The 19,249-nt window shown below is 42.0% G+C and overlaps 1 protein-coding gene across 1 annotated transcript in view; it reads left to right on the top strand.

Moving 5' to 3' along the window:
• Positions 1-19,249, top strand: part of rsph3 (radial spoke head 3) — a 53,304-nt gene that overhangs the window by 21,754 nt on the left and 12,301 nt on the right. The window contains exons 3-6 of the mRNA XM_072265927.1: positions 2,827-2,968; positions 11,619-11,764; positions 14,402-14,605; positions 15,994-16,156. Of these exons, the coding sequence (XP_072122028.1) occupies positions 2,827-2,968; positions 11,619-11,764; positions 14,402-14,605; positions 15,994-16,156 (655 nt within the window). The remainder of the gene's footprint in view (positions 1-2,826; positions 2,969-11,618; positions 11,765-14,401; positions 14,606-15,993; positions 16,157-19,249) is intronic.

A 19,249-nucleotide genomic window follows, 5' to 3' on the forward strand; every position in this document is an offset into this window, starting at 1 on the left:
TGGTTCAAGGCTCTGGAGAGCTAGTGAGATTGCATGCATTGTTGACGTATTGTGGTGGTAGGCAAATTGCAACAGGCGCAGGTCATGCTGAGACAGGACTTGATTCTGGCCATGACCAACCTCTTAAAGCACTTCACCACAGTAGCTGTGGGTGCCACTGGGCAATAGTCCTTGGGGCAGGTCATCCTGGTCTTCTTGAGTACAGGTATGATTATTGCCCTTTTGAAGCAGGTGGGAACCTCCAATTGCAGTAGTGACACATTGATGATATCCTTGACCACTTTTGCCAGTTGGTTAGCACACGTTTTCAGTGCCCTACCAGGTACACCATTAGAGCTTGACGCCTTGCGAGGGTTCACCCTCTTGAAAGATGTTCTGATGTTGGCTTCTGAGAAAGAGATTACAGGGTCACCAGATGCTGTGGGGATTCACGCAGGTGTAGTTTTATTCTCCCTTTTAAAGTGTGCATGAAAGGTGTTGAGCCCATCTGGTAATTTCTGTATGTTTTGTTTGCTTATATGAGGGCGAAGTAGGCAATTGTGATGTATTTGGTGCGGGGTATATGGAACGAGCTGTTAGAGTAGGGGCCCTCAAAATTTTTTTGGCCATGAACAAATACCACTAAGCAAGGAGTCCAAGGATCCCAGGTTGGGAACCCTGATGTTGCAGCATTTAAAAGATATTTGGACAGATATGCGGGTGGGAAAGGTTTAAAGGCCAAACATATTCAAATGGAACTAGCTAATGTACACAACTTAGTCAGCATGGTGTATTGGGCTGAAGGGTCTGTTTCTGTGCTTTATAACAATGAATCTAAGAAGGATATGAAGCCAAAATTACAGTGGGAGAAAATCCACATAGAGTGCAAGTATTAGCAGATATTATTTGGACTATCAGTGCCTAATCTTATTATTGCATAGAAGGAGTCTGTTCAGTCCATCAAGCTGTGCTGGCTTCTGGCATACCAATCCCATCAATCTCCTTTTCCCTCAGCAACTAATCACTTACATACCCTAGAAATCCCTTTAATCTTTTTTGCTATTTACCTACACCAAGTGGTGATTTACAGTTATCCATTTAACTTTCTAGCATGTCTCTGGGAACTGGGAAGAATGGAGCCCTTGGGATGGCGGTGGGAAGGAGTAGCAACTCAGGGGTTTACAGGAAGAATGTGCAAATTGCACACAATCTGTACCAGACCCAAATCTCCAGCACAGTTAAAATCAAACAAAAAGTAACTGAATCCTGGAAACATGGAATAAAAGCAGGAACTGCTGGGAATACTCAGCAGCTGTGGAGAGAGAAGCACACCAATGTATCACTCTGAAGAGCCTATGTAGCTCGAGGAAGGAAAGATAAAATGGCAATTACTGAGAAGGTGGCAGGAAAGATGAATCAGGCAGATTCTGTGATTGAATGAGATAAGCTGAGATGGGTTCAGATGATGAGAGGCTGACTATGCAGCTTTGTGTTTCACCTTGCAGGACTATAAAATATGTTCTGTGAGTTAGGCTGTAGTAAATGAGAGGGAGAAAGATGGCCTGCTTTCTAGTCTTTAATAAAGTGTTGACCAAAAAGCCTTGAAATGCCTTCTTGGGTCATGCTTTCCCCTCTACTCAACTACTCAACTTTATGCAACTCGATGCATAAAAGCATGTAGACATAGTTTAATATCAGAGAAGTGTATACAATATACATCCTGAAATTCTTTTTCTTTGTAGACGTCCACAAAAACAGAAGAGTGCCCCAAAGAATGAGTGACAGTTAAAAAGTTAGAACCCCAAAGCCCCCCCACTCTCCCCTCCCATGCACAAGCAGCAGCAAAGCAACGACTTTCCCCACCCCACCTTCTTCCGCAAGAAAGCATCAGAATGGTCAAGAGTTTCGTTTGTTCAGACCAAACATCAGAATAGGGAAGAAATGACTTTGACTGTGGAACGATCGTTGGTACCAGACAGGGTGGTTTGAGTTTCTCAGGAACTGCTGATCTCCTGGGATTTTCATGCACAGCAATTTGTAGAATTTAAAGAGAATGATGCAAGAGAAAAAAAAATCCAGTGAGCGGCCGTTCTGTGGGAAAAGTGCCTTGCTAATGAAGGAGGTCAGAGGAGAATGGTCAGGCTGACAGGAAGGAAACAGCAGCTCAAATAACCACAAGTTACAACAGTATTGTGCAGAAGAGCATCTCTGAATACACAACACATCAATCCTTGAATTGGAGGGGCTACAGCAGCAGAAGTTCATAAACATACACTGAGTGGCCCCTTTATTACTGGAGGTAGCCACTTTTCCTTTCCCACCACCACCTCTGCAGGTTCTCTATTTTAGCTTCATCCCAGTTCCATAGGGTCGGGGACCTGAATGTTGTTTCTGTTTCCTTTCCCACTGAAGTGTTTCCCATATTTTCTGCTTTTCTTCCCTGGAGTTGGGAGACTGCAGCTGTGAGCAGCATGAACTGTTGTACTGTTAAGCTGCGCTATTTCATTTCTGCATATTTGTGCACTTTTTGCTTTATTGAGTGACCATTGAAGATTGTAAAAGGCTGATGTGACTTGGTTATAGTTGCAATTAAAAGTGTTCCTGACGCAAGTCTTTAGGTTTGTGAATTAAGGGTAAAGCACAATTTGAGGCAAATGCAAAAAAATGACTATAATATCAAACAGAGAGTGGTTGGATAATGCAGTAGTTTGATGAAAGCTTTTCAAGCTTGTAGATGTGTTCAGTATCACTGAGCTTCCTTTAATGTGTATTTTAATGGTATGTTTCTTTTCGAAAAGAACAAGCACCTATAAAACATGTACTTTTCACATCTTACCAAACCAATAGACAGCCCAGCCTGACCCTATTGAGATCCAGCGACAGCAAGAAATGCAGAGGAGGGCTGTTGCCAGGAGACGAGCCAAAGCTCAGCTGCGAGCCACAACTCCACTACCTATAGAGGGCAGGATACACACCGAGGTACAAACAGGTAGGAATCCATTCAACACAGTATCTGTTCTCACTGTTCTGGGCAACTGCTTCTAATTTCAGTACAGCTTTTACTTTCTTAATAGGTTTCCTGATTGTTTACCCTTTGGTATTTTCAAAGGTTTACACAGTGTGTTTGTCATCCTAGCCTGTTGGGGAAAGGGGGAAGGATGTCAGCTGTGAGCGAGATGAATACATTGCCATATAATCTGGAAAAGTTGGATGATTGGGCAGCTTCAGTTATCCTCTTTGGTTTTTGGGGCAGACTGAAAAAAAGAGTAGATGCAACAAGACTTGGATTTCACTGTACACCAGCCACTAACCACAAGTTCTCCTGTGCAGCAAGCAACTAGGAAGTCAAATGGTCTGATGGCCTTCATTGTAAGAGGATCTTGGTAGCCTGGAGTTTTGGTCTCCTCAGTTGATAAGGAAGGACACTCTGGGATGTCAGGCCTGACATGAATAGAGATGAGTGACTTAGAGCCATGTTCTCTGGTGTACTGAAGAATGAGAGGAAATCTCATTGAAACCGATAAAATCCTGTCAGATCTAGTTGGACAAACTTAGACTGTTTTCTTTGGACTGTTGGGGGCTGAAGAGGGACCTGATATAAGTTGATGAAATTATGAGAGCCATAGTTAGAGTAGATAGAGTCTTTATCCTAGCGTAGACATGTGAAATACTAGGGAGCATTGGCTTAAAGGTGAGAGGGAAAAAGTTAGTGATTTGCCAGGCAATTTATTTAACACAGTTGCCTAGGGAAGTGGTGAAAGTTGGCCCAGCAGCAATATTTAAGAGACACTACAATTTCTCTGTTTTATCCTGATATTTTAGCCTTACAACAGAAGGAAGAAGAATCATCGTAAATTCTGATTTCCTGTTAAGGACACCACCAGAGTTTCCAAGCTAATTGTGAATTGGTAGTCTTACAAGAGAAGTAGCAAATCTGTGGTTTCAAAAGCATCAGGGGGTTTTAGAACCAGAATGGTTGAAGGAAAAGCGCAAGAGCATTAGAGAAGTAGAGGTAGATCTCAGGATAAAAGTCATAGAGTAGCACAGCATGGAACTTCCGATCATGTCCATCATTTGAGGCCTCTGGTGGATTTGAAAGCACTGGGGAGAGATTTCTGAGTCTATGAATATTTGAGAGAATGTTTTGAATTTTAAGAGGATTTGTGAGTTGGAATCCTGGAATCAGGCTTAGAGACAGCGAAGGAGGGTTCAGATGACCAGCAAAGCTAGGGAGGTCAATTTCAGTGAGTTGGGAACCAAAGCTAACTTTGGCAAAGCTTGGTTTTGGAAGTGTGGAAAAGCGAGTGGAATCGGGGAATGTGGTAAATGTGAAATATTGTTGTGCTGATCCTGGATCAGGTGAGCTGGTACAGTGTGCATGAACCATGGAATAGGTGCTGCACCACCATTTAGTGTCACATTCACCAATTACAACAGGTAAGCAACTTAAACTATCCATGCATTTTGTGAGCAGCATCTGTAGTGACTATACTACTTATTAATATTGGAATTTTGTAATATGAAGCACTATTTTCAGATCTGGAAAAATATCATGGTGCAGTATTAACTGATTTCTATTACTGGATCTCCAAATCCACTGTGTCCACTTCCTCTATTATTCCGCTTCCTCCTTCTGTGCTTCTATAGATTCTAACTTAATATGCAAGCCAAATACATCGATTACTTTGTGTCTGCCTTCATGGAAGAAACTACACAAAATCTGCTGGACATATAAGAAAATGAAAGATCTGGTGAAAATGAGGAACTGAAGGACCTGTTAGTCAAACATTGGTACTAGAGAAGTGGGTGAGCTTGAAGGCTGATAAGTCCCAGGGAACTGATGATCGATATCCCAGAGTTTTGAAGGAGGTGATTGTAGATATAGTGGATGCTTTAGTCATTGCCTTCCAAAGTTATACAGATTCTGGAATTGTTCCTAAACTCTGAATTTTGTAAATTGGAGTGTAGCAAACATAACACCGCTTTTTAAGAAAGGAAAGGTAGAGAAAACAGGGAACTACTGACCTTTTAGTCTATCATCAGTGGTCGGGAAAATGCTGGAATGTATCGTGAACATTTTTTGGGGGTAGTTAAGCCCGGGCAGGTCATGTGCAGCTAATGGTAGGACAGAGAGATTTGTGAGTACAAATGCATTGTTCCCCCAGGTGGTAACACAGTAAAGAGAGTAGTGAAGAAAGCATTTGGCATGGTTGCCTTCAGTAGTAGAGGACTCAGCAAGAGAGTTAGGACATCATGTTACAGCTGTACTAGATATCAGTGAGCTGGCACTTGGAGCATTGTGTGTAGTTCTGTTTGCCTAGCTATAGGAAGGATGTGATTAAACTACAGAGGATGTAGAAAAGATTCACAAGAATGTTGCCAGGACTGGAGGGCTTGAGTTATTAGGAGAGACTGGGTAGGCTGGGACTGTTTTCTCTGGAGTATAGGAGGCTGAAGGGTGAAGGAAGACCATGCAGAACATAGATAAGGTGGATGGTCAGTCTTTTTCCCAGGCTAGGGGAGTCTAAAACCTGAAGGTGAGATTTAGGACAGGATGAGAAAGATTTAAAGGGAACCTGGGGGCAAGTTTGGGTAGAGTTACAAAATTTATAAAACATTTGGACAGGCACATGGATGGGAAAGGTTTAGAGAGACGTGGGCCATTAGAACTTGCTCAGGTGGGCACTTTGGATGACATAGGTGAGGTGCTGCTCAGGGCCTGTTTCCATGCTGTATTACTCAATGACTCTATCTTGTAATGGTAGAGTGTGATGAACAGAATACTAGGACTGAGCAGAGTCAGCATTGATTTATGAAAGGTATATCATGTTTGACTTATTTTCTGGAGTTCTCTGAAGATACAAGTAATAGAATGGATAAGGGAATATCAATGGAGCTGGTGCATTTGGTTTCTCAGCAGTTCCTGTGCAGGAGGGAACATGGAGAACTTGGGGAATGTACTGACATGGACTGAGAATTGGTTGTCAGACAGAAAGCAAGAATAAACAAATCATTCTTAGACAACATATCACTGGTGACATACCAGTGGGATGATGCTTGCAATCCAGATACCCACAATCTTGTATCAATGATTTAGCTGTGGAAGGTGACAGTCATATTTCTATGTTTGCTTATAGTTGTAAACTGGCAGGATCGTGACTATGAAAGCTTCAGTTATAAATTGACTGGGTGAGCAAGAACACAGTGGATATGATAGAATGTTGAAAAAGGTGCGGTCATTCACTTTGCTACACAAAATAGGAAAACAACATATTTGCTAAATGGTAAGTCACTGGGTAGTGAAGGTGAACATAAATATGCAACTGGCAATTAAGTGGTAATGACAGGGAGTAAGGAAGTCTTATTGTATATGGTAGGACCAAAGAGGCTTTGGCAAGGAGAGGTGAAAGTTACGGTAAGATATTGTTTAGTTTCACTTTCTTTCTTTGTCTATTAGGCCTAACTAGTGTAGTGAGAATGGGTCCAGGGTCAGGTGTGTGTTCTTCATGTCAGATGTGGGAGTTCCAGGAGACATCTGCATGAAGTACACTCAGCTGCAGCTCCTTAGAGATCCCGTTGGGGAACTGGAATTGCAGCTGGATGGACTACGGCTCATTAGGGAGAATGAGGAGGCAATAGATAGGAGCGACAGACAGGTAGTCACCTCTAAGATGCAGGAGGTAGGCAGCTGGGTGATTGTTAGGTGAGTGAAAGGGAGAAAACAGACAGTGCAGAGTGTATCGTTCCCCTTGATAACAAGTATACTGCTTTGGATACTGTTGGTGGGGGGTGGAGCAAGCTACCAGTGGAAAGCCGTAGGAACGGGGTCTCTGACACTGACTCTGGTTTGAAGCTCAAAGAGCAGGGAGGAGAAGAGGAGTGCAGTGGTGATAGGGGATTCAATAGTCAGGGGAACAGACAGAAAATTTTGCAGGTGTGAAAGAGACACCCAGATGGTATGTTGCGTCCCAGTGCCAGGGTCAGGGATGACTCAGATCTGATCCACATCGTTTTAAAGAGGAACGGTGAGCAGCCAGAAGTCATGATACATATAGGTACCAATGGTAACAGGTAGGAAAAGGGATGAAGTCCTGAAGAGAGAAATTAGGGAACCAGGGAGGATGCTGAAAGGGTAAGAATAGGCAGGTGAATGTGTGGCTGAGAAATTAGTGCAGGGGCCAGGGTTTCAGATTTGTGGATCATTGGGGGCTTTTCTGGGGAAGGCATGACCTGTACAAAAAGGTGGGCTACAATTGAACTTGAGGGGAATAATATCTTTGATTGGCTAGAGCTGTTGGGAATGGTTTAAACTAGTTTGACAGGAGGATGGAAACCAGAGTGTTAGGTCAGGGGATGGCACAGGTGGTATACAGATAGATGCAGTGTTTATAGAGACTGTGAGGAAGACAGGCAGTTGATAGGGCAAAATTGTAGTTAGAATGATTGTTTGAAGTAGGTCTATTTTAAAGCAGGAAATACCAGGAACAAGGGTGATGAACTTAGAGCATGGAGCTATGATATTGTGGCTATTACAAAAACATGGCTGTCACAAGAGCAGAAATGGCTGCCGACTGTTCTGGTGTTTTGATGTTTCAAAAAGGACAGGGAGGGAGGTAAAAGAGGTGGAGGAGTGGCATTGCTGATCAGGGGTAGTATCACAGCCGCAGAAAGGGGGGACGTCGTGGAAGTCAGAAACAGGGAGGGAGCACTCAGTCGATTGGGAGCTTTCTATTGACCACCACCCCCTTCCCGCCCCCCACCTCCAATAGCACCAGAAACACTGGGGAACAGATCAGGAGGCAGATTTTCAAAAGGTGCAAAAATAATAGGGTTGTTGTCGTGCATATCAACTTCCCAAAGATTGATTGGCATTTCCTTAGTGCAAGAGGTTCAGCTGAGGCAGAATTTGTTACATGTGTCCAGGAAAGATTCCTGACACAATAGAGGAACTATATAGCAACAATATAGGAACTCCTCAAGTCATCTCGAGGAGAGGCCATACTGGATCTGGTACAGTACTAGGGAATGAACCTGGATAGGTTTCAGATCTCTCATGGGAGAGCATTTCTGGGACGGGGACTACAACTCCATTGCCTTGGAGAGGGATAGGAGCCTGCAGTTTGGGAAAGTTTGAGGGGGGGAATTATGATGCTATTTGGAGAACATGAATTGGGAACAGATGTACTCATGGAAATACACAATGGAAATGTGGAGGTTGTTTAGGGATCACTTGCATAGTTTTCTGGATAGGTTTGTCCTGTTGAGGCAAGGAAAGAATGGTAGGGCAAAGGAACCATGGTTGAAGAGAGATGCGGAGCATCTAGTCAAGAGGAAGAAAGAAGCTTAATAAGGTTTAGGAAGCAAGCACCAGTTGGGGTCTTGGGAGTTGCAAGGTAGCCAGGAAGGAGCTGAAGAATGGGTTTAGGAGAGCTAGAAGGGGGCATCAGAAGTTGTTGTTGAGTAGGATTAAGGAAAACCTCATTGCATTCTACACGTATGTGAAGTATTGGAGATGACTAGAGTGAGGGTAGATCAGTGATAGATGAGGAAACCTGTGTCGGGAGTCAGAGGAGACAGGGGTAGGGCTTTAATGAATATTTTGCTTCAGTACTTACCAGTGAGGGGGACCTTGATGTTCGTGAGAACAGTTTAAAACAGGCTGACATGCTAGAACATGTCGACATTAAGAAAGAGAATGTTGTGGAATGTTTGAAAAGCTTTGGGATAGTTAAGTCCCAGGGCTGGATGGGATATACCACAGGTTACTACGGGAAGCAAGGGAAGAGATTACTTCATCTTTGGCGATGATCTTTGCATCCTCATTGACCACAGGGTGATTATAGGTGGCAAGTGTTATTTCTTTATTCAAGAATAAAGGGATAACCCTGAGAATTGTAGACCAGTGAGTGTTACTTCAGTGGTGGGCAAATTATTGGAGAAGATTCATAGAGACAGGATTTATGAGAATTTAGAGAAGTATAGTCTGATTAGGGATAGTCAGCATGGCTTTGTGAAGAGCAGATCATGCCTCACAAGTCTGATGAATTCCATAGACCATAAGACACAGGAGCAGAGTTAGGCCATGTGGTCCATCCAGTCTGCTCCGCCATTCAATCATGGCTGATCCTTTTTTATCTCCTCCTCAACCCCAGTACCCGGCCTTCTCCCTGTAACCTTTGATGCCATGTCAAATCAAGAACCTATCAATCTCTGCCTTAAATACACTCAGCGACCTGGCCTCCACAGCTGCATATGGCAACAAATTCCACAAGTTCTTCGAAGATGTGACAATGTATATTGGTGAAGGCAGACAGTGGATGTGTTGTATATTGATTTTAGTTATGTGTTTGATGAGGCTCCCCATGGTAAGCTCATTCAGAAAGTCAGGAGTCATGGGATCCAGAAAAACCTGACTGTGTGAATACAGAATTGGCTTGCTCATAGAAAGCAGCATGTGACTGTAGATGGAGCATATTCTGCCTGGAGATTGGTGACCAGTGATCTGTTCTGGGATCCCTGGTCTTTTTGAATTTTATATATGACTTGGGTGAAGGAGTGGAAGTGTGGGTTAGTAAATTTGCAGATGACACGAAGGTAGGTGAAATTGTGGAAAGAGTAGAAGGTTGTCATAGGTTACAACAGGATATTGACAGGGCGCAGAACTGGGCTGAGAAGTGGCAGATGGAGTTTAACTGGAAAGGTGTGAAGTCATTCACTTTGGAAGGTCAAGTTTAAAGGCAAAATACAGGGTTAATTGCAGAATTCTTAGAACTATGGAGGAACAGAGGGAACTTGGTGTCCATAAACATAGATCCCTCCAAGCAGCTGTGCAGGCTGATAGGGTTGTTAAGAAGGCATATGGAGTGTTGGCCTTCATTAGTCAGGGGATTGAGTTCAAGAGCTGTGAAGTAATATTACAGTTCTTTAAAACCCTCATTAGACCACACTTGGAATGTTATGTTCAGTTCTTGTCTCCTCATTACAGGAAGCAGAAGAGATTTATCAGGATGTTGCCTGGACTAGAGAGCATTTCTAACGAGGATAGGTTGAACAAGCTTGGTCTTTTCTCCATGGAGCAAAGGAGGATGAGAGGTGACTTGATAGATGTGTACAAGATGATAAGAGGCATAGAATGGGCAATCAGAGACTTTTTCACATGGTGAAAATGACTAATATGAGGGACATAATTTTAAGGTGATTGGAGGAATATATAGGGGAGATGTCAGAGGTAAGGTTTTTTTACACAGAGTGGTGGTACGTGTAACACTCTGTCAGGGATGGTGGTAGAGATAGATACATTAAGAACAGTTAAGAGACTCTTAGATAGGCACATAAGGAATGGAGGGCTATATAGGAGGAAAGGGTTAGATTGATCTTCGAGTGGGTTAAAAGGTTGGCACAACAACAAGGGCCAAAGGGCCTGTACTGTGCTGTACTGTTTCCTGTTCTTTGACTACACCTGAAGTACTGGTACAGTTTATGTCTCCCTGCTCAAGAACAAATGTACTTGCTATAGTGGCAGTGCAGTACATATTCATGAGGGTGGGCACAGGATGCCAAATTTGCCATAATAGGAGGGTCTGAAAAGATTGGGCTTGTATTACTTATTGTTTGAAGAATAAAAGGAGATCTTATCAAAAGTTGAGAAATAGCTACAGGCTCAACAGGCCAGATTGGAGGAGAAGGACGTTTCCCCTGACTGAGTTGTCTGTGATCTGGGAGACAATTTGGGAATTTTGGAACCTTGATCATAACTGAGTGTGATTAATGTTTGGAATGTGGAGGCTCAGTGATTGAGTCCATTCAAAGCAGACCGATAGATTTCCAGATATTAAGGGAATTAGGGACATGGGGATAGAGCTGGAAAAAGGTGCTGAGGTAGAAGATCAGCCATGATCTTGATAAATGGTGGAGCAAGCTCAGAGTGTCAGATGGCCCACTCCTGCTCTGTTTCTTATGTTCTTATTTCTGATATTCATGAGGGTATTGTAACAAACCTTGTGGTACATTGACTGAAAAGTTTGTCAGTGGGAGTTACTGATGCATCATTAGGAGTTCTTTTTTCTCCCTCCACCTCACTTGGCCCTTCCATTTCTGGGATGGGTCCCACACATAAGGACAAATCAGCTAACTTAAAATTACTGAGGACGAAGTGGTTCTCGAAATAAATCTTTTATCCATAATTTACTTCAGAACAATCCCATCCATCCAATTCCCCATCTCCTTATTTACTTATGCCTTTTGCAGCTATTTTCTTTCACATGCTCAGAAACTCCACTTGTTTTAATCTGGTGTTTGTAAACAGATTTGAGCTTCAACCCCCTGCTTGTAGTGATCTGATTCAGTGTTGTAACATCAACAGAACGACCACAACCAGTAGTCTAGTCTTGAAAAGACAGCATGCAAGCTTTCCAATAGCTCCTAAATGTGTATACATGTTGGTGTTGGTCAAAGTCACGGATAGGTTCATTTCTGATGCCTGTTATAACCACAATCATGAATTGATAATTAAGTAACATTTACATGGGAGAATGAAAAAACTGATGTGATGAGACAGGCCCTGATATGAATACTAAGCTTGCAACAATATTAACATTTATAAAAGATTTAAAGTAAATTTTTATGTCTATACTGATTAGAATTGTACTTGGAAGAACTCAGCGACCGAATAGAAGAAGTCGATGTTGATACTCAAACAGATGCATTTTTGGATAAACCCTCAACACCCCTTTTTATCCCTGGAAAATCAGGCAAGGATGTGGCCACACAGATCGAAGATGGAGAGGTATATTTTACATAGTATGGAGAGTGTATGTTTGCACATGTGGTTTAGTGTTGGTCAGTTAGTGTACTGCACCAGTTGGTGTTTATAAATAAGCTTTGTCTTTTATGAAGTAAATTATTAACTAAGTGTGAAGGTGGAAATCATGTTAAAATTGTTTAACAGGTGGAGATCTGGCATGAGTGTTGGAGTGTAAGTGAAAATGTTTTTAAGATTATCACCCCGATATGGTCGTAAATAATTTGCTTTGACAAAATCAGTCCAAATCTAAAGTATAGCAATAATAACTGATGATTTCTTTCCTGTCTGCTCAAGCTTCAAATTGTCAGTTTATCATCTTGTAACCGCCAACGTGTTTGTCCACCATGGGGCTTCTGGTTTCTCAGACTTAGTGGAAATGCTCCACCACACTATATTCTCACCATGTCTGCTGTAAAAAACTACAGATGAGCAGGATTGTGTAGCTTCAGATGCTAACTGGTAAATAACTTTAACAGAAGACCACAAACAGCTTTACAAGCCCTGATTGTCTAACTTCATTGCTACATTTCTGATTTGCCTTTTAAAAATTTGTCATCTTGGCTGGCAAAGAACTGTTAGTTCCATCTTTAAAGGAAAAGTCATTAATCAGGATAGCCAACTCAGTAGTAATAGCAATACAAGCCAACTAGGTATTGAAGCACACACTTCAAACATGATAGTGGTCTTTGAAGCTCCATACTTTCTACTTGTAGGTTCACAGCGACAAACATGAACATTTCAATTCATTGTGAATGATGATGGTCGTTATTTCCTGGAATAAGAACATGGGGTAAACCCCGCTGTAGTCAGCAAGCCTATTTATTTTCATAGATCTATTTTCAGCTTTGTTCAGTAATGTATTTCTATCGTCTCCCTCTATTTGCACCTCCACAGCAGACAAATCAGCTGTGAGCAGCAGCAGTTCATCATCTTCTCTTAGACAGCACCAACAATATTTGCATCAGCTGGATTCACCTGGTCTCCAGCCTATAATCCACCATTCGCTTCAATTTGAGACCTGTTTGTTTTTTCACCTTTCCCAGTTCTAATGAAGATCATTAACCTGTGATATTGACTATTTCGCCGGAACAAATGCTGTCTGACCTGCTGTGCATTTGCAGCATTTTCTGGTTTCATTTCAGCAATGCATTTAATTACCTCAAAATAATATACAGCATTTACTCAAATGTCCCTAACTGCTCTTTTCCCGTAGTTCTGTAGGTGTTGGGATCAGGTCAACTGTTCCCAGTTTACAATGGGGCAGGTGTGTACGTGTTTACAGTGGGACAGGTGTGTACATATTTTACAGTGGGACAGGTGTGTACGTAGTTTACAGTGGGACAGGTGGATTAAGCCATCTGTTCCCAGTTTACAGCAGTACAAGCGTGTACATAGCTTACAGTGGGACAGGTATGTACGTGGTTTACAGTGGGACAGGTGTGTACATAGTTTATAGTGGGACAGGTATGTACGTAGTTTACAGTGGGACAGGTGTGTACATAGTTTATAGTGGGACAGGTATGTACATAGTTTACAGTGGGACAGCTGTGTATGTAGTTTATTGTGGGATAGGTGTGTACATAGCTTACAGTGGGACTGGTGGATCATACCAGTTGTTCCCAGTTGACAGAAGGACGATTCTGTGTGTTGTCCCCAGAAGAGTTGATTCCAGCCAATGATTTCCCATTTATCCTGGAAATGCAAGATTTAGCCAGCATTTCCTTCCTTATCTTAAAAATCATGTAACCACTGATCCCCATCCCTGATCTTTGAGCTCAACTCTTGTTTAGCCAATGTTACTTTATCGTTTGACAAGGGACAACTAAGACTGGTAGATCGTAAGTAGTACTATCAAGCAGTTTGGTGGAGTTTAATAGGCTTTTACATATAAATATGAATGGAATGGAGGGATAGGGATGATAAACAGCAGGAGGACATTTTATATAAGTCATCATCAAGGTCGGCACAACACAGTGAGCCGAATGGCATGTTCAGTGCTATGTTGAATACAGTTAGTGTTATAGGTCAGAGACCCTTAATCAGAACAAATTCGACTCTGCCACTTCTCCGTCCACAATCCACAATCAGTTCCTTAGTCTTGAGGACATTAAGTGTGAGGTTGTTGTCTTGACCCCACTCAACTAGCTGGTCTCTCTCACTCTTGTATCCTCTTTGTTGCCAACTGAGAGTCTATCAGCAGTGGTGTCATGGGCAAATTTATAGATGGCATTCGAGGTGCACCTGTTGATAACCTACTCATCTGTTTTCTGAGAAAGGAAGACAGCTCAGATGTCTTGGTCAGAAGGCCTCATGAGGGACAGAGAAACTGAGAAAAGGGAATAGTATTCTTGCAAGTGACGGAGTGGGAGAAGCTACAGTTGAAGTAATAGAGGGTTTGTAGCTGATGTTGGTGGATAATCTGTTTCCTCAGGTGGAAACAGACAGAGAGAAAAAGAAAAGGGAGACAGGTATCCAAGAAAGATGGACCAAGTGAATCTGAGGGGAAGGTGGAATTCGGTTAGTGAAGTTGATAAAATTGGTGAGCTTCACACAAGGGCAGGAAGTGGCACCAGTTATGTTGCATTAACTGCTGCTGATTGAAGTCTCTTCTTTTTGCAGCTCTTTGACTTTGACATTGAAGTGAAACCAATGCTGGAAGTGCTGGTGGGGAAAACCATTGAACAAGCCCTTCTGGAGGTTTTGGAAGAGGAAGAGTTGATGAATCTACGTGTTCTCCAGCGTGACTTTGAGGAGGTTCGCAATGCAGAGCTTGCAGAAGTACAGCGCATGGAAGAAAGGGAGAGACGTTACAGGGAGGAAAAGGTAGGGTCACTTCAGGTGAAGACTGGATGAAGAAGATCCCCTTTAGTTCTTTTAGTTCTTTAGTTCTGTTGTCTCTTGTTCTAAATTTATGTCTTTTAGTTTTATATCCTCAAATATGGAGAAACGTTTCCTGCAGTCTACTTTATCTATAACCCACACAATTTTACATACCTCAGTCATGTCCCTCTTAACTCCCTCCTTTCCAGGAAGAACAGAGCCAGCCTCACTAGTCTCTACTCATAAGTCAAAAGCTTCTTTTCAGGTAATATCTTGGTGAATCTCCTCTGCAACCCTCCTGTGCTATCACATTCTTCCTGTAGTATGGTGACCCGAACTATACACAGTACTCTAGCTGTGATCTGACTAATGTTTAATAAAGTTTGAGAAATACGTCCCTACTCTTGTATTCAGTGCTCTGACTAATTAAGGCTGGTATCACGTGTGGTTGCCTTAACCACATTGTCAACAGGCACACCTAAAGGAGGGCTCAACTGCCATCTATAAATTTATCATCAACACTAATGTTGTTGGTAGAATCTCGTATGGCAACAAGGAGTGAGGGAGATCAGCTGGTTGAGTGGTGTCACAAGACAACCTCACACTCAGTGTCCACAAGACCAAGGAATTCATGGAGAGGAAGTTGGGAGAACACACCAGTTGTCATTGAGGCGTTAATGGTGACAAGGGTAAACAGCTTCAAGATCCTGGGCATCAACATCTCGGAGGATCTATCCTGGTCCCAACACATCAATGCAATCACAAAGAAGGCATGCCAGCAGTTCTACTAACACATTCATTTAAGAATTTGAGGAGATCTGGTATGTCACCAAAAACTCTTACAAATTTGATGTACAGGAGAGAGCATCTGACTGGTTGTATCAAAGCCTAGTATGAAGGCTGAGATGTACATGATTGCAAGAGACTGCAGAGGGCTATAGACTTAACCAGCTTCATCATGGGCACAACCCTCCCCTCTACCAAGGATCATTCAAGGTGCAATGCCTTGAAGTATGTTCCTGCTGATGTTGTTTATCTGTTGACACTCCAAGTTGATGCTCAGAATGTGAAAAACTTACTCCTGGTTTGTTTTCTCTCCCTTTCAGGAAGTAATTATTTTCTGTGTTTCACCCACTATCAAGGAATTTTGATATAAATCTGTGCCCCAACATAATGATATCACTCAGTGTTATATGCTGTGTCATTATGATGCAGGCAATCATGGTCTCATGACGATGAATGTTCCTGGCAAAGCTCTCAGTGTTATGCCACTAGGGTTCGCAAAATGTTTGTAAAATCTCAAATAATCCTGACAAATGTCACTCCCTTTGGTCTATATCCCGTATTAGAACTTTTACAATGAAACTGGTGTCTATTGTGGTACTTTGCAGAAACGCCGCATGTTACAGCAGCAAGAAGTGTTGAAGATAGAGAAAGAAACTTCAGACAAGATTGCAGCACGTGCATTTGCCCAAAATTATCTGGCTGATCTAATTCCTGCCGTCTTCAATACACTTCGCAATAATGGCTACTTTTATGACCCTGTGGAGAGAGGTTTGTCTTGATTATATTTTACGGTTACGTATATCTTGGCAATAAATAGATTTAGTCAGTGCTTCAGAATTCACTTCATGCTCTGAGCATTTCGGCTTATACCATTGCTCTTGGCTCTCCTGTATATTCTGCATTCAGACCATAAGATCATAAATTAGACCTTTTGGCCTATCGTGTCTGCTTCACCTATTTCATCGTGGATGATCCATTTTCCTCTCAGTCCCAATCTCCTGCCTTCTCCCCATATCCCTTCACGCTCTGATTAATCAAGAATCTATCGAACTGTGCCTTGACTTGGCCTCTGGAGCCGCCTGTAACATTCTGTACTGCCTACTCAATATCAAGCCAACATTCTCCCTGAGGTATAAACATTTTCTTCCATTAATGATTATTGCTCATTCCTTATTTCTCATTGCTAGTCTATGGTATCCCACTAATCATTCCTTGTCACAAACAGTCCACTTTCTCCCTCCAAAGCAACTTCCTACTGTGTCCAAAATGGGATTAAAAGTTCAATCACAAACAAGAGAAAATCTGCAGATGCTGGAAATCCAAGGAACACACACAAAAAAAAAGTACGATGTATGTTTTGAGCCACGGCCCTTTGGTAGGACTAGAGAATAAAAGATGAGTAGATTTAAAAGATGGGAGCTCCCCACCATTTAAATCTACTCCTCATCTTTTTTCCTCCAGTCCTGCTGAAGGGTCTTGACCCAAAACGTCGCCTGTGCTTATTTCCATAGATTCTGCCTGGCTCCTGAGTTTCTCCAGCATTTTGTGTCTGTTGCTTAAAAGTTCCACCCCAAGTCACTATACAATGAGACTTTAAGATTCTCGCTTGTATACCTTTGATGTTTCAGTGTTTGCATCCTTGCATCCTTCGTTGTTTCCATTAAAATCATTACATTTAATTTAAAAAGATCCTCATCCCTGCTCTTTAAGTGTATGAATTACAAATCTGAATGTCCGTAGTAGACAATTAATCATCACCATATCAGAAGAGATTGATGCTCCTTTGGTGATGACCTGGCCACAGGAGTGGTACCAGAAGATTGGCGGGTGGCAAATCTTATTCCTTTGTTTAAAAAAAGTAATAGGTACAATCCTAGGGTTTATAGACCATTGAATCTCACATCAGTGGTAAACAAACTGTTTGAGAGGATTCTTAGAGAAATGATTTGCAAGCATTTGGAGAAGCAAAGTCTGATTAGAGATAGTCAGCAACGCTTTGTGAGGGGCAGGTCATACCTCAGCAGCCTGACTGAATTATTTGAAGAAATAACAGAACAAGTTGATGAAGATAGAGTAGTTGATGTGGTGTATATGGATTTTAGTAACATGTTTGATATGGTTCCTTGTAGTGGACTCATTCAGCAAGTCAAGAGGTATGGGATCCAAGGAAACTTAGCTGTGTGGATTCAGAATTGACTTCAGAAGACAGAGTGATTGTAGATGGTGCTTATTTTGCCTGGAGGTTGGTGACCAGTGGTATTCCACAGGGATCTGTTCTGGATCCCTGCTCTTTGTGATTTTTATCAATGACTTGGATGAGGAGGTGTAAGTTTGTAGATGACATGAAGATTGGTGATGTTGTGTTAAGTGTTGTTACAAAAGGACAGACAAGATGCAGAGCTGGGTTGAAAAATGGCAGATAGTGTTCAATACAGGAAAGGTGGAACTTTGAAGGCAGAATACATTGTTAATGGCGTGGAGGATCAGGAGGATCTTAGCATCCACATCTATATATCCCTCAAAGTTGCCGCACAGTTGTTAGGGTGGTTAAGAAGGCATGTGATGTGTTGGCCTTCGTTAGTCGGGAGATTGAGTTCAAGAGCAGTGAGGTAATGTTGCAGCTCTATAAAACTTGGAATATTGTGTTTATTTCTGTTTGTCTCATTATAGGAAGATTGTGAAAGCTTGGGAGAGGGTGCAGAGGAGATTTACCAACATGGCGCCTGAATTAGAGAGCATGCCTTATGAGGAAAGGTTGTGCGAGCTAGTGTTTTTCTCCTTGAAGCAAAGGAGGATGAGAGGTGACTTGATAAGCATATGTAAAATGAAATGAGGCATTGATATGGTGGATAGACAGGGTCTTTTTCTAAAAATGGAAATGACTGATAAGATAGAACATAATTTTAAGTTGATTAGAGGAAAGTATGAGGAGGATGTTGGAGGTAGTTTTTCACATAGGGTTTTTGGTGCATGGAATGCGCTGCTAGGCTGGTGGTAGAGGTGGGCATTTAAGAGACTCATAGACAACCATATGGGTGAACGAAAAATGGAGTGCCATGTGGGAGGGAAGGGTTAAATTGATTTTAGAGTAGGCAAAAAGGGTTGCCACAGCATCAAAAGCCACAAAGCTTGTACTATTCTACATATGTATGTATATTTGCCTAGATCCAAAGAGCTCTCCTGTACTCCTAGCTAAAATTGCTTGCTCTTCTTGAGTCTTGCTGGGATGTATAGATACCCCAACCAGCACCTGTGCATTTGCACCCTCTCCATTACACTGTTGAATTTCACTCTGAGACAGAGGTTCCCAACCTGGGCTCCACGGACCCCTTGCTTAATGCAGGATATAAAAAAGTTGGCAATCCCTGCTCTAAGTGGGTCACTTCCATAATGTGGCCATCACATTGAGTTCCAATACCTAAGAGGACACTAAGCACCCCACCATTGTTCACCTGTGAATTTAAATGCTTGGGATTTTCTGATGAACTGGTAACTGAATAATTGATTAATTTCTTCATTTGCTTTAATTTCCAAGTTTGGAGACTAATTGTAACACTTCTGTGATATTGGTGAAGATCTTTGAACCAAGGACCAATCTGTGTGTGGCTTTGTGTCATAACAGTGCATGTTCTCATAAAGTATAGTAAATTTGATAATCTGGCATGTTTAGAAACTTGATGGCGGTTTAGCAGATTTTCTGGTCTAATTAGTGTTATTCCTGTTAATATATAAACATTTTTTCTACCTAGTATTTCACAAGTATTTCCTTAACTTCCCAAGTAAGTTTAAAGGGATCACAGCAAAAAGGACCTGGTCAGTTTAAAAGGGACTTTGCCAATGGAGTCCCAGTATATCGCACAG

This window comes from Mobula birostris, chromosome 8 (assembly GCF_030028105.1).
Source record: "Mobula birostris isolate sMobBir1 chromosome 8, sMobBir1.hap1, whole genome shotgun sequence".
In the NCBI taxonomy this organism is placed as follows: domain Eukaryota; kingdom Metazoa; phylum Chordata; class Chondrichthyes; order Myliobatiformes; family Myliobatidae; genus Mobula; species Mobula birostris.